At 38.5% G+C, this 15,058-nt stretch overlaps 1 protein-coding gene across 9 annotated transcripts in view; it reads left to right on the top strand.

Annotated features, from left to right (window-relative positions):
• The window catches only part of ADGRB2 (adhesion G protein-coupled receptor B2), a 706,559-nt gene that overhangs the window by 609,362 nt on the left and 82,139 nt on the right, over nucleotides 1-15,058 (top strand). For all 9 annotated transcript variants that reach the window (XM_077481962.1, XM_077481967.1, XM_077481965.1 and 6 more), the window contains 3 exons: nucleotides 1,783-1,961; nucleotides 2,577-2,620; nucleotides 7,233-7,359. In XM_077481962.1, coding sequence (XP_077338088.1) covers nucleotides 1,783-1,961; nucleotides 2,577-2,620; nucleotides 7,233-7,359 — 350 coding nt within the window. The remainder of the gene's footprint in view (nucleotides 1-1,782; nucleotides 1,962-2,576; nucleotides 2,621-7,232; nucleotides 7,360-15,058) is intronic.

Raw genomic sequence — 15,058 nt, 5'->3', positions numbered from 1 at the left:
TTGAGAATGGCTGGAATAAGCAGTTCACTTAAGTGTATTTAGAGTAAAGAAAATGATGTACTATTCACAATCAATATATGTTTATATTGAATATGTGAGGACAGAAATATGAAAATTGCCATTGCTGATTGTTTTTGAAAAGGTACTGCTAGCCTGAACCTGTTTTCACAGCCAAGTTTTATTCACTAATCTGGAATAAGCCTGCAGACAGTGAAGTCCGAACTTTTACCCCCCAAACTCTCACCCCTCATTGTTATTTAATTAAAGGATTATTATGACCAATATTTTTAATTTCGGTTGATCCCGGGAATATTTGATTGCCTCTTGGGGGATCAGGAAGGATTTTTTTTACCCCACTGGAGCAAATTGGATCATGCTTTATTAGAGTTTTTTGGCTTCCTATGGATCAACTGTGGGTATAGGATTTTATCTATGGAGTTTTTGTTTTTACTCTGTGGGTGGAACTGGATGGACTTGTGTATTTTTTCAAGCAGACTAACTATGTATCTATATGCTTGAAAATGAGCTTCTATAGAGATGTATGAATGTATATAGTTAATGTTTTTATTACAAACCTTGAATGAGTGTTTATGCTCCAAGTTAGCCCTTACTAAAGCTGAGGAAGTCATCCTGCATAAGATTGATGAATTAGTAAAAATGTTTTTTTTTATATTGAAGCAAATATTGTTCAGATTAGTAATCTAAAGGCTAACATCTCTTTATAATAAAAAATAAATAAAAAAAAGTAATGACTTCCCCTGCCATCCTCATGGCATGTTTAAATGTCACTAAGGACTTTATATCAAGACCTGTTCTGTTCATGCTGGAAAAACCTGCCCACGAGCGGATGCTTTTTAAAACCTGTTGGGAGCCTGCACACTAACACACTGCGCAGATGCAAGTAAATTGAGTTAAAATAATGTTCAACTTGCACAACTCTCAATTTCCCAAAAAGTTTGTAGTCTGTGGGCAAACCATGGCAGCATAAACTAGGGAAAGTCTCAATCTTAGTTCTGTATTTACACCTTTAACAAGGAAGTTAAGGCGGTATTTTGGGGGACATTATTTCAAAGTTAACTTAGAGAAAATTAAGTACTGTCCATGATACTTTTTTTATTTGCACTAACATATCATTTTTCATGGGGGTGTGTCCCCTTCTTCAAGGTCCAATCAGTACTAAGCAGTAAAGTTAACTTAAAAAACATAGGAACGGAGCTGGTTGCATCAAACATTTATTAGGGTTTCCCTTTTTAGGGTTTGTGGTTTGTGGTTGCTTGTATTTTTTAAAGCTATGTAGCTAAGATTCAACTTTTAAATGGATGCTGCATATGGATGAGCTACCTCAACAATTATGTTTCTGCTATGTAGGCTGCAACAAAGTGCTTTAAAACAGATAAACACCTTATTTGTGAAAACTGTAAGTAAATCAAAATAGGATTGTTGGGTTGTTGCTCATAGAAACCAGTCTTTGTTTTTCTCTCTAAGGCTGTATTCATCCCTATGCATTTTAGTGCTTTTTGCATTTTGCAGATTTGTACTACAGTCCATGGTTTCCTATGGAACATGTTCTGCAGTGCAAATCTCCAAAATGCAAAAAGCACAAAAAATGCATAGAAGTGAATCCAGCCTAAGACCAGGAATGAGAATATAAAACAAAGAACAAAATATGTTCTAATGCACACAACTCCACTTTTGTGTTTTTATTTTTTCATATATCAGACCAGCAAAATATAATACTGCACATGCTAAAGTCTGTTATGCTCTTTTTTTCTTTGGAAACAGAAACAGAGGACTCGACATATTTTGTCATAGGTGCAGTTCTATACCGCACTCTTGGTCTCATCCTGCCTCCTCCAGGGAATTCACTGGCTGTTAGCTCAAAGGTTTTGACTGTCACCATCCGACCTCTCACTAAACCTCCAGACCAGCAAGTGGTGGTGGAATTATCACATATAATCAATGTAAGTTGTAGAGGAGTACAGGCACTTTCACTAGTTCTTGTTTTTATCTTGGTTTGGCTGGTACTCATGGCCGCAAGAATTCAGCTATAAAACATTATTGATTTGTTGGTCTCAAACTTCAATTGCGCAGTCAGACTGCAAAGAATTGAGATTGGATTCTTTCACCATGCATAGGGAAACAAAAAAAAAATAGTTGGGAACAAAAGTTGGTTTTGATGACTCAGCATAATTGCAAGAAATGCCTTTTCTGAGCATTGAAAAAGAGACATGGCCCTCGTTGGCTGGAGAAAATGTAGGCCATTTACCGGTAATTGTAATATAGAGTATAAAGCTTTTTTTTTTTTTTTTTCTTTTTGTATGAATATACTTCTGAGATGCCTAAAATCTGATTTTTAATGTTATCATGTAGACGATGTAGCCATATGGAATAGCGTGTCTTAGCAAACATTTCATTTTAAATGTATATAACTCTAGAATGACCATAACAACAGGGCAAAATAGGTATTTCACAGTTTACAGATAATAGATGCTATTTACACCTCCAGATACAAAGTTTTAATCATTAGTGCATCTTCTCAACTTAATTTTATCACAAAGTGTCTTTTTGTTTAACAGGGTACTTCAAGCCCCCAGTGTGCTGTATGGGATTATTCCAAAAGGTCAGTTATCCTTGTTTTATTTATATTACATTTTCAAACACAGGGAAAATGTCTGCTTTTTATTCCTTTCCTACAACCTAAACATTCTAGTTATCCAGTTTCTAGGTAGTGAAATTAGAGCTCGACATATTCCACAGAGCTGAAAAGCTTTCTATAGCAATTCAATGCTCAACTATGCTTTTTATACAGTTAGCTGTGTCAAAGACACATTTCTAAAGCCATATAGCTGTTAGCATAGGACTGTAAGTTTCAAAAGAAAATAAACACCTGGTTGTGGCCTTGGAAGTAAGATCTAATTCAGCCATGATTTGTGTATTCTTTGTCACCATTACAGTGTTGGAGAGCTTTCTACCGAGCTATTCTCAGTGTGACCACAGCTAACATGTTCTTTTTTCAATACATAATTAAATTAAAAGAAAATCACTGCTAATGCAGTAATGGTCGTTATTATTCAGACTTTTATTCCTCCTCTGCAGAAGATTGACATAAGTAGGTGCAGGAAGGAATGATGTTGAAAGACTTTGCAAGGGTTTCATAGTGGAGACAGGGAGCTGTCCAAATTTGAAAAGTGCTGAAACCCAGATACTGTACATACAAAGCTGAATGCAAGCCAAGTAGTTCATTATAATACCCACTGTATGTCTTGCAGAAATATTTTAGAGTTATGATATAGGAAAGGGCATAGTTAATATGCCTGCCTGACTTCTTCAGACTTGATCAGTGAAACAGTGCAAAGTGCAGCATGTGTGTGTATTGGGGGTTATATGTGCACTGCAGTGTTGCCCAAATGCAGTTCCCATGTACCTCTTGCAGCTTGTAGTCCCTGCAATCTTCAGATGTTTAGGTAGATGCATATATGCATCAGTGAAAATGAAATGTAATGAATATACACTTTATTCTATAAAGAGAGTTTCTGAGCAGATATTGCCTGTACAGTATCTCTGATCCTTACAAAGTACTCAATGTAACAGTGTAGAAATAAATCATGATAGACAATGACCCAAAACAACCAGTCAGATTTCAGTTTACTGAACCCGGATTGTTAAAAGATGAATTGTGATTGTTTTGTACTTTCTGCTTTAATCTTTGTCTTGGGGGATAAGACTGCAAGTCTATCTTGTTCTCATATTCAGGTGGTTATGCCCAGACCAGATCTGGTTTTTCATATCTTGTCAGTACAAAAAGCTAACAAAGTATAACTATTAGGTGCTAATTGCCTTGTGCTTTAGATGGATTACTTTTGAGAGAAGGACTTCCAGGTGTATAACACTAATGTGCTGCCATTAAAAAAAAAAATGAAGATCCAACCTGACTGGCTAACACATATCGCCAACCCCACTGCATTACTCTTGATGACATGATTACATAGTATATGAATAGACAGTCATTGGATTATTGCTACTAGCAAAACAGGATAGCTATTTATAATATATAGTACAGCTGTTGAGAAGGCAAACTGAAAAATATTCAAACAAAAACACTAAATATGTTAATTAATTTATATATATATATATATATATATATATATATATATATATATATATATATATATATATATATATATATATATATATATATTGATCTTGTAGATTAAAACTAAAACTGTTTAAGAGCACGTTTTTAGCTTCTGAATATGTTATACATTATTGTGAACATTGTAAATTTTACACTGTAAAACATGTACATCAGGCAGCTGCTTGCTGCTTGGTGGTATAAAATTACCACCACAGTACATAAGCAGAATGAGTCAGGCTCATTCTTAATGAATGGCAGCTAAAAGAGCAGTAATAATGTGTTAAGTGCTGTTGCTGTTGTTAAGGACAACCAATCCTGTTTCCAGAGAAAATATGAATTCAAATTGGTTGCTTAGATTTAGTACACTTTGTTAAATATGTATGTGTGTGTGTGTGTATATATATATATATATATATATAGATAGATAGATAGATAGATATGAATATATATAGATATATATAGAATATAGAATATATATAGAATATATATAGATATGAATGTATATAGATATAAATATATATATATATATATATATATATATATATATATATATATATATATATATATATATATATATATACAGTTGTTCTCATAAGCTTACATACCCTGGCAGAATTTGGGATTTCTTGGCCATTTTCTATATGAATGATACCACAAAAACATTTGTTTCACTCATGGTCAGTGTTTGGCTGAAGTTGTTTATTATCAATCAACTGTGTTTACTCTTTTCAAATCATAATGGCAACAGAAACTATCCAAATGACCCTGATCATAAGTTTACATACCATGGTGATTTTAGTCTGATAACACGCACACAAGTTGACACAAAGAGGTTTGAATGGCTATTAAAGGTAAAGATCCTCACCTGTGATCTGTTTTCTTGTAATTAGTGTGTGTGTATAAAAGGTCAGTGAGATTCTGGACTCCTGACAGACCCTTGCGTCTTTCATCCAGTGCTGCACTGAGGTTTCTGGATTCTGAGTCATGGGGAAAACTAAAGAATTTTCAAAGGATCTGTGGGAAAAGGTAGTTGAACTGTATAAAACAGGAAAGGGATATAAAAACGATATCCAAGGAATTGAGAATGCCAATCAGCAGTGTTCAAACTCTAATCAAAATAAGACAGAAGAGAGAGGCGCCTCTAAGTGCAGAATTAGTAGCTATGTATTTCCCCAAACAAGATTAAAAACACTTACAAAATCTGGCTAATTAAAAAGCATGTAGTCATTAATAATGCAAATGGTCCGCCAGGCGGATGGGTCCCCGGCATGTAAAGACTCTCCTGTGCTGTACCAAAAACATAGAGCTACCGGTAAGCTGATAAGTTCATAATGGAAGGGATCTCCTTCCATCATGAACTTGGTGTGTGTGTACCCATTCATCAGTTTACTGGTAGCTCTATGGGAATGATGGGTAGCTCTAGTAATGGGCAGCTTTACCATCTAAGAAGATAAAGAGCCTCATCCACAAATACCACAAAAGACTTCAAGCTGTCATTGATGTTAAAGGGGGCAAAACATGGTATTAAGAACTGGGTTATGTAAACTTTGGATCAAGGTAATTTGGGTAATTTGAGTAGTTTCTGTTGTCATTATGATTTAAAAAGTAAACACAGTTGATTGATAATAAATGGCTTCAGTCAAAACACTAACCAGATGAGTGAAAGAAAAGTTTTTGTGTTACCATTTATAGTCTCTGGAAAATGGCCAAGAAATCCTAATGATCCTGTAGGGTATGCAAACTTATGAGCACAACTGTATATATATATATATATATATATATATATATATATATATATATATATATATATATATATATATATACCTTAAGTGTTCAATAAAGCAGATATGTCCTCCAAAGAGTATATGCTTTGTAGGTGTATGTTGTTTCCCTCTGTCTGTGTGCGGAGGAGTGTACGTGTGTGTGGGTGTGTGTGAGTGGTAGTGTAAGAATCCTTTCTAAGTCCTTATCCTTGCCATGTCCATGTTTTATTATAACATTCCATCTGCTATGGTTGCCAGAGTAACGTTGATGACTGGTGAGAGGTCTAGTGATGTATGCCTGTGTTGCATTTCCTCTCGTCGTATAAGCAGCTGACAGCTTTCTGACAGGAGTCCTTAAAATAGCATGTGAGAATGCAAAAAATGATGTTGGGGCTCAGTTTATCAGAACTAAGGGGATGCTAGTGTTAAAGATACAGTTCAGTAAACGTTGCCCTGGCTACAATGTGCATTGAATGAAACTGGGTGCTCTTGTATACTCTGTAACTTAGACGTTACAGCCTTTTTACCTGTGAATGTAAATGGAACCTTTCACCTAGGGAAGACGGATTGAACTAATCATGTTTTGCTACAGTGACTGTGGCTTAAGGGGGGATTGCAGGATACATGACAGCCAAGCACAGAGAGAAGGAGTGCAAACTGTCATAATGTTAGATGAAACCACAGAAACCCCTCTAAACCTACAGGCTGCTAATAATTTGTACTAGGTTCCAAATGCTCTCTTTTAGTCTTTCTCTACTCTTTTCTCCATTTGCTTTTTTTTTTCTCATCTCCTCTTCTTCATCTATAATCCCTTGTGAATAATGCCTTGCGGCGTAGCTCCATCTCTTCTGTATTGCTTATGCTCACTATGTCTTAGTCTTTACTCACTGATTCAATGGCACTTTTCCTTTCAGCTAGTGTTTCCGATTAAACCTTTCTTTCTTTTTACTGTACATTTTACAAAATACTATCTTTACACGTAACATTACAAATACTCTTCGTCATATTTCAAACCCTTTTACGCCTTCCGCTTGTTTACCTCTTCCCTATCGTCTTCTCTATTGTTTCTCCCCCTCATTTTGTCTTTCTGTGTCTCCCCCACACTCCTTCGCTCTCTGCCTCACTTTTCTCACTGGGTTTCTCCCACACACACATACACACACATGCACACATAGTCAAGATCCCAGCCAGGAGATGCAGGCTGGCTGAGCCTGCTCTGCATATGCTCAGCATTCCTAGTAGCCTTCTATATTTACTCTCCAATATGTTATTACTGCCAATTCTGCTTTGCAATGTGCACTTTGTGCTTTCATTTTTGTGCTTGTGATCCCCAGTGATGCATCCAGTGGGAGCTGGGACACCGACAGCTGCCAGACACTGCCAACCCACCCATCTCATACCAAATGCCTTTGCGACCAGCTCTCCACCTTTGCTGTTTTGGCACAACTACCCAAGGAAATGGTAAGTGTGGCAAAGCTTACCTTGATTACACAGGCCAGGTTGTAACTGAATATTGTGTACGTTGGCTATTCTAGATGCTGTCTAAAGCCATAGACAATGCTAGAGTTTTTCAGGCCTTGGTTTGCCAGTGTGCTTTGTGTTAGGCAGCAGATGTATAGGTGTTATTGCCAAATATGACTTCTTGTCTGTGTTTTTTTTGTGTGAAGTTGTCAATACATTCATATATGCTTAAAGGGTTGGATAGATAAATCACCTAATGTTTTTTTCCTTAGGTAGAGACATCTTTGTGGTTAAGTTCCCAGATGTATATACCTGGCATGGCCATTGGGAGGGAGTCCCGCTCTTAAGGGGGTTCCAAGCTTTAAGCTACGGTAGGGTAGATTTACGTTTCAGACACAGGAAAGCAGCAGCTAAATCTAGCCATCAGACTCCACCTATAATTAAAGTGTTACATTTTAGTCACCAGAGTTGTCCTTTGGCTTTTTCATATGACCATCTTAGCATCACATATGATAATACTTCAAGAATACTTTATCCCTTAGATTATCATGAAGACTGTATTCAAATCATACATGTTGTACCTGCCATTATGTGATCACTCAAAAATATGACGATATGAATGAAGACCCTGCATTGTTTTTTAGAATGAAATCCCATTAAAGGGATTGCATAGTTACACTATCGATTGGTCGATGGTCATATTGTAAAAATACATATTTCCCATTTCTACATTCCATGATATACTTTATATATTTTGTTGGGTTGTCAAGCTGACACTCCTTTGAAATACTCACACCTTCCTGGTCTTTTTGTTGCTGCCAGGAAGAGTGGTTATTTCAAAGGAGCGTCAGCTTGACAACCCAACAAAATAATACCTGTAAGTGGGTCACATGACTTCCTGTTGAGTCCATGATGTAAATCTAGGGGTTTGAATCAATGGCCTCCCATTGCTAAATACGATTTATAATTATAAATAGTAAACTTTGTTTTACATATTTGAAAAGTACTGAGGATACAGGTAGGGGCCATAATACATATACATTGCTGGCTTTTTATGTTGTTATGTATTTTGTGCATTTCTATAGCTGTTAAATAGTGAGACTATCTAGGAAAAATGCATACAGAATGACTAGAATCAATATATTCTGTGTTTCTCTCTACTTGAAAGGTATGGTTGATATCCTTGTGTGCTGTATGCAGATGCAACTGACTTTCCCTGATGGATAGCTATATGCTGGTTCCAGGGTATATTGGAATAAAAAATACTGGAATGGATAGGTATTCAGCCTGTCTGCAAAGGGCATTGTATAGTGCCTGAATTGTAAACCTTTTTTACTTGTCTGATTTACTCTAAGGCACAATGGTGTTGATTCAGTTAGGGATTTGACAGTGTGTATGTAGTTAGAACCCTTGCATCAAATTCATGAAAATGCTGCAAGTTTTTCATTGTTGGTAATGTGTGTGACAAATTCAAGTAGTTCTTATTTGCATAATTTCTACAGTTATGCATACCTCCCAACTTTTTGAGATGGAAACGAGGGACACCTTTTAGCAAAAGTTTGTAGGCATAGGACACACCCCTTGCCATGCCCCCTTAAAGAAGAACTGCAGTCTGCTCACATCATTTGTAATAAAAACATCTTTGCCATTCTGAAGCTTCCCTCCAACCACTTTGCATATTATTTTATATATACTGTGATTCTGTACTTGCTAAATATGCCACATAAATCTCCCTCAACTAAGTCTGGCTGCAGCCATTTTAACTGTGGGCAGCTGAAGCTGATGCTTGCTCCCTTCCTGGCAAACGTTCACGAGAGTGAGAGAGAGAGACCTGTGCATGATGTCATAAGCCTAGGCTAATGACCAGACAAGAAACAGGAAGTGGGCTGTGTGAGGTATTTACTGGAAGAAAAAAACAAGGGCAGGAGATTTACCTGATAGAAATTGGATGGAAATGGTTTAGCACTGGTAAAGGCTTTTTGAAAGTGTAGCCAAGTCCCGGACCCCCTGAAGCCAGATGGTGACCTCCAGAGTTAGGGACAGCTGACATTGTTTTATGTAGAGTGGGTTACAAGGCATGGTGGGTGTAATGCAAGGTAGATTGATGGGTGCCAGACACTTCTTGAATGCAAAGAGATGTATTGTCTTTTAAACAGAACTGTGGAAGAGAAGGTTAGAACCAGGACACCCCTTTTGTGGATGCAATGTAAATTGACAGACTTCGAAACTTCTATAGGCAGACAGCCATGCAGGGAAAGGCATCCAGGTAGACACCACATCTGCATAAGTAGGACTACTGTCTCCTATGGCAACAATCTTGTAACTGTTTCTAACATGGTTACAATGAACTCCACTTTTATAATCTCCTATTGTAGAACGTCACTCAGCTGAGCTTCTAGTCTTTCACTAGACTAACAGATCAACTAGCCACTGGTTCTCCTAAACCCTTACAATCTTCTCACTCAGTATCTTTCTCAAGCTTCACCCCCGCATCCCTGCTGGGTCCCTAGCTTGGCACTCACAGATACTTCCCAATCATCACCGCACTGACCTGCTTGGTCCCTGGCTTAGCACATGATAATGCTCTGCAAACATCCCCTCCACTGGCTGGGTCCCTGGCTTGGCACCTGCTGAAGTTTTCTCAATTCTTCACCATCCCCAGCTGGTGAGAATACTGCTTAAGTACTTGCTTCAGCTACTCACAATGGTCTCCGGTAGCAAAGTGGATGGTCCCTTAGTGGCGACAGCTTCCCCCCTCTACCTCCAACCACAGCTGGTTCTCCGGCCGTTGCTTTTGGATGGACTGCAATCCGCAGTCCCAACCCTATGCTGCTCTCTTGTTTCTGGATAGGCCCTCAGACAGCCTAGCAGCCAGATGTCCCTGTGATAGACCCAAGGCTTATGGCCTAGCAACCTGGGGCATTACAACACACATGTCCACTCAGACAGCCATCCCGGTGGCACAGAACCATGATCACCCGACTCCACCCAAATAAATAGGCTCTCTCAGCAGGCCAAGGGACCCAAGAAAATTCCTGCCCATTGGCTTAGACAACCCATTCATTCCTCATCTGTCCTTGCAATGCCCTTGTCTTAGCTAATGCTACCAGATACACGGCCATCTAGTGACAGAAGAGAGAAATGCAGCAATTCCAGAATTAAGGTGAAATCAATTGACCTCATATCAATTGGCCAAAGCAACTATCACTTGACAAATACATTTAATAGCAACCCTGCCTACACTACAAAAGATAAAAAGTGCATTTTATATACAACTATATACAGTGGATATAAAAAGTCTACACACCCCTGTTAAAATGTCAGGTTTCTGTGATGTAAAAAAATTAGACAAAGATAAATAATTTCCAAACCTTTTCCACCTTTAATGTGACCTATAAACTGTACAACTCAGTTGAACAACAAACTGAGATCTTTTTGGTGGAAGTAGTCTATCAGCATGGCACATCTTGATTTGGCAATATTTGCCAACTCTTCTTTGGGAAAAGACTCCAAATCTGTTATATTGCGAGGTCATCTCCTGTGCACAGCCCTATTCAGATCACCCCACAGATTTTCAATTGGATTCAGGTCTGAGCTTTGACTTGGCCATTCCAAAACTTCAATCTCCTTCTGGTTAAGCCATTCCTTTGTTGATTTGGATGTATGCTTTGGGTTGTTGTCACGCTGAAAGATGAATTTCCTCTTCATGTTCAGATTTCTAGCAGAAGCCTGAAGCTTTTGTGACAATATTGCCTGTTCTAGCTGAAGAAAAACAGCCCCAAAGCATGATGCTGCCGCCACCATGCTTCACTGTGGGTATGGTATTCTTTTGGTGATGTGCAGTGTTGTTTTTGTGCCAAACATATCTTTTGGAACCATGGGCAAAAAGTTCAACCTTGGTTTATTTAGACCATAACACATGCTTTTGGGAGACTTCAGGTGTGTTTTTGCTAAATTTAACCATGCTTGGATGTTTTTCTTCCTAAGAAATGGCTTCCATCTTGCCACTCTAGCCTATAGCCCAGACATATGAAGACTACAAGGGATTGTTGTCTCATGTACCACACAGCCAGTACTTGCCAGATATTCCTGCAGTTCCTTTGCTGTTGCTATAGGCCTCTTGCCAGCCTCCCTGACCAGTGTTCTCGTATTTTCATCAATCTTGGAGGGTCGTCCAGTTCTTGGTAATGTCACGGTTGTGCCATATTTTCTCCACTTGATGATGACTGTCTTCACTGTGTTCCATTGGAAAAAATGTTGTACCCTTCTGATGACATTTACCTTTTAACAATGAGATCTCTCTGATGCTTTGGAAGCTCTTTGCGGATCATGGCTTTTGCTGTAGGATGCGATTAAGAAAATGTCAAGAAAGACCTACTAGAACAGCTTAACTTTATTTGGGGTTAATCAGAGGCACTTTAAATAATGGCAAGTGTGTACTGACTCCTATTAAACCTAGGTTCACATTGGTACAATGTGACATGCGATTTGACGTGTCAAATTCCATGCAAATCAGCGGCTAGTGGCGGCAATGGCACTGTCCGGATTGGAGCGGCGCCGACTTTGTGACACTGCACTGATTCCCAAAAGTAGTTACTGTACTACTTTTGGCTATTTCATTGGGTGATTTGTATAGACATCTGTGCAGGAACCCACACAGATGTCTGTGAAATAGACATGTGCATTTGTTTTCGTCCAAATTTTGGGTATTTTCGTTATCTTGATAATGAACGTGCAGAATCTGAAAACTGAAAGATCCGACATAAACAAATGCTTTATTTTAGTTTTCTTTTCGACAACAGTTCGATATAGATAGGAGATTTGACATGACGCTGACAATAGCAATCTGTGTCCATCGAACCTGTGGTCGAATGTGCCTAACCTTAGCTCTGTTAGTCCAAGATTATTCTACATAGAGGGAAAAGATTCAACATAGGGAAAACAGATTTGAAATTATAGAGACAATAGCAAAAAAAGTCAAATGTGCCTAACTTAACTCTATTAGTCCAAGATTATTTGACATAGAGAGAAAAGATTCGACATGAAGATTCGCAAAGCAGTGGCTGCGAGTGGACATTTATGGTCAAATGCTCCGCCCATAGGCTATAGAAGAATTCTAATGTTGGTTGACTAGTAATAATACTTAATAAATATAATTATTACTAGTGTCATACAACATTAGAATTCTACTATAGTTTGAAGGTGGAACATTCGACCAGAAATGTACGATTGTGGCGTTGTATAGTATAGCTGCTCTGTTGAATCCTCTTAGAACATTCGACAGACACCATCAGCCTTCAATGACAGATTCAACCTTAATTATTTCAGATTTTTGGACGAATGCATTTTTTAGCGAAACAAAATATAAAAAAACAAATTTCGGGAATAACTAAATAAATGTATTTTTCGGACGAATACGAAATTCCAAAACAAAATATTTCAGTGTGCACATGTCTACTGTGAAATTGTCCCCAAAGTCGAACTGCATTGCCGGGTTAAAAATCGTTGAGCACGCACGATTTCTAACCCACAGCAATGTGAATCTAGGCTTAACATAAGTTTAAATGTGATTGCTTAATTCTGAGCACAAATACATCTCCAGATATAAGAGGGTGTGCACACTTATGCAACCACATTATTTTATTTTTTTATTTTTACTCCCCATCCTAAAAGATTTCAGTTTATTTTTCAATTGAGTTGTACAGTTTATAGGTCACATTAACCTCCCTGGTGGTATGATTATGTCAGAAATCTGTCCAAACAAGTCTAGTCTAGTAGTATGATAAAGTTTGAAACACGAAATCATAAATTATTTTGTAGCACCCTGGTGTTTATGCAGGATTGCCGCTAAAAGTACCTGCCAGGTATAGCTACCTTGGCTAATTGTTGAGGATTAATTGATTTCACTCTAAGTTGTACTGCCCAGGCTGCTAGGCCAGAGTTTGGGCCTATCCAGAATAAAGAGTGCAGCGCAAGATTGGAATTACCGCTTGTAGTCCAAACAGAAGTGATGGTTCTGCCGGCCGGAGAACCTGTGGAAGCCAGGGGTAGAGGGGAAGCTGTCACCATTAAGGGACCATCCACCTTATTACCAGGGACCACAGTGAATAGCTGAAGCAAGTACCTGAGCAGAATTCTCACCAACCGAGGCTGGTGAAGAATCTGGAATGTTCAGCAAGTATCTAGCCAGGGACCCAGCCAGCAGAGGTGATGCTTGTAGAGCAGCCTTGTGTGTCAAGCCAGGGATCAAGCAGGCCAGGGGGGTGAAGCTTGAGAAGTATCTGGAGTGCCAAGCTAGAGACCCAGCTAGGGTGATGCTTAGGAAGATATTACAGTGACGATTGGAGGAGCTCAAGGGATTCAGTGGCAGTGAATCATCTAGTCTAGTGAGAGACTGGGAGCTCAGTGGGCTGAAGAACTACATGGAGAAACTGTTAAAGACCATTACCATAGGAGACAGCATTCCTACTCATGCAGATGTGGCGTCTTGCTGGATGCCTTTCCCTGCAGCTCTGCCCTCCTGTAGAAGTCTCTGAGTCTTACAATTAACATTGAAACTGCCTGGGTCCTGGCCCTAACCCTCTCTCCAAAAGTTCTGTTCAAGAGAAATAAAATCTCTTTGCATTCAAGAAGTATCTGGCGCCCAATGAATCTAACTTGCATTACACCCACCATGCCTCACAAATCACCATATACAGAAAGATGTTATCTATCTCTGACCCTGGAGGTTCTCATTAGACTGAAGGAGGCCTGGGGCCTTGCTACAATAATATAATAAATAACTATAAATAATTGTCAAAAATAATAATATAATAATAATAAAATGTATTCAATAATGTAATCAAATCAAAAACACAGAAATTTGCAGAGTCGCAGAATTGTCACTGTCGTCACTTTCAGTGTCTGATGACAAATTTCCCCAAGAATCACTTTTGCTCGATTTTGCAAGTGATTATTATTTGCTATTGCTATTTTCTGGCTGGTCAAAAACTGCTTTTGACATAAAGGGATGTTTTTTGGATGCCGTGGACATTCTCAAGTTTCCAGGCAGAAAAAATGGCATATATAATATAAAAGTGCATGCAGGGCACTGGACAAAGCATTAGGGACAAAAGGGATGTGAAATGATTTGATACAGTAATGTAATCTGTAAGATTACAGTGTACTGTATGTGTTATGTTAAACTAAGGAATGACCTTAGCTTATACCTCCGAAAGGGTCATGATTTTTATCTAAAGTGCCTTTGTCTCACTTGGTTCTCCCAGGGAATAAAGCTGGGAAACTTCTAGCCCAACGATATAAACATAGAGAAGCACAAAACAGAATCCCGAAACGAAAAGTGGCACAAGCTAACAAATCCAAAAGATATAGCAGATGGATTTAGTGCCTTTTAGCCCTTGTACACAGGATCGGACATTCCAACAACAAAATCCGTCGGATTTTTTCCGAAACTGGTGTTGCATACACATGGTCGGACAAAATCCGATCGTTCGTAACGTGATGACGTTATTTAGTTACGATGGGACTACGTTCAGGCTAGTAGCCAATAGCTTTGGCCTAAGAATTCTCTACAAACGATCGGACAAAGTCCGATTGGATCATATTATCCAAAAATGTTTACATCCAGCTCTCAAACTTTTTTGGTCGGACATTCCGAAGGAAAAAGTCAGATGAAGCCCACACATGGTCGGATTATCCG

Source organism: Lithobates pipiens, unplaced genomic scaffold (genome assembly GCF_037356315.1).
Source record: "Lithobates pipiens isolate NorthernLeopardFrog02 unplaced genomic scaffold, aLitPip1_a1.2 Scaffold_16, whole genome shotgun sequence".
Taxonomy (NCBI): Eukaryota; Metazoa; Chordata; class Amphibia; order Anura; family Ranidae; genus Lithobates; species Lithobates pipiens.
Note: the sequence above shows the minus strand (reverse complement) of the source record. Positions and strands in the feature narration are given on the sequence as shown.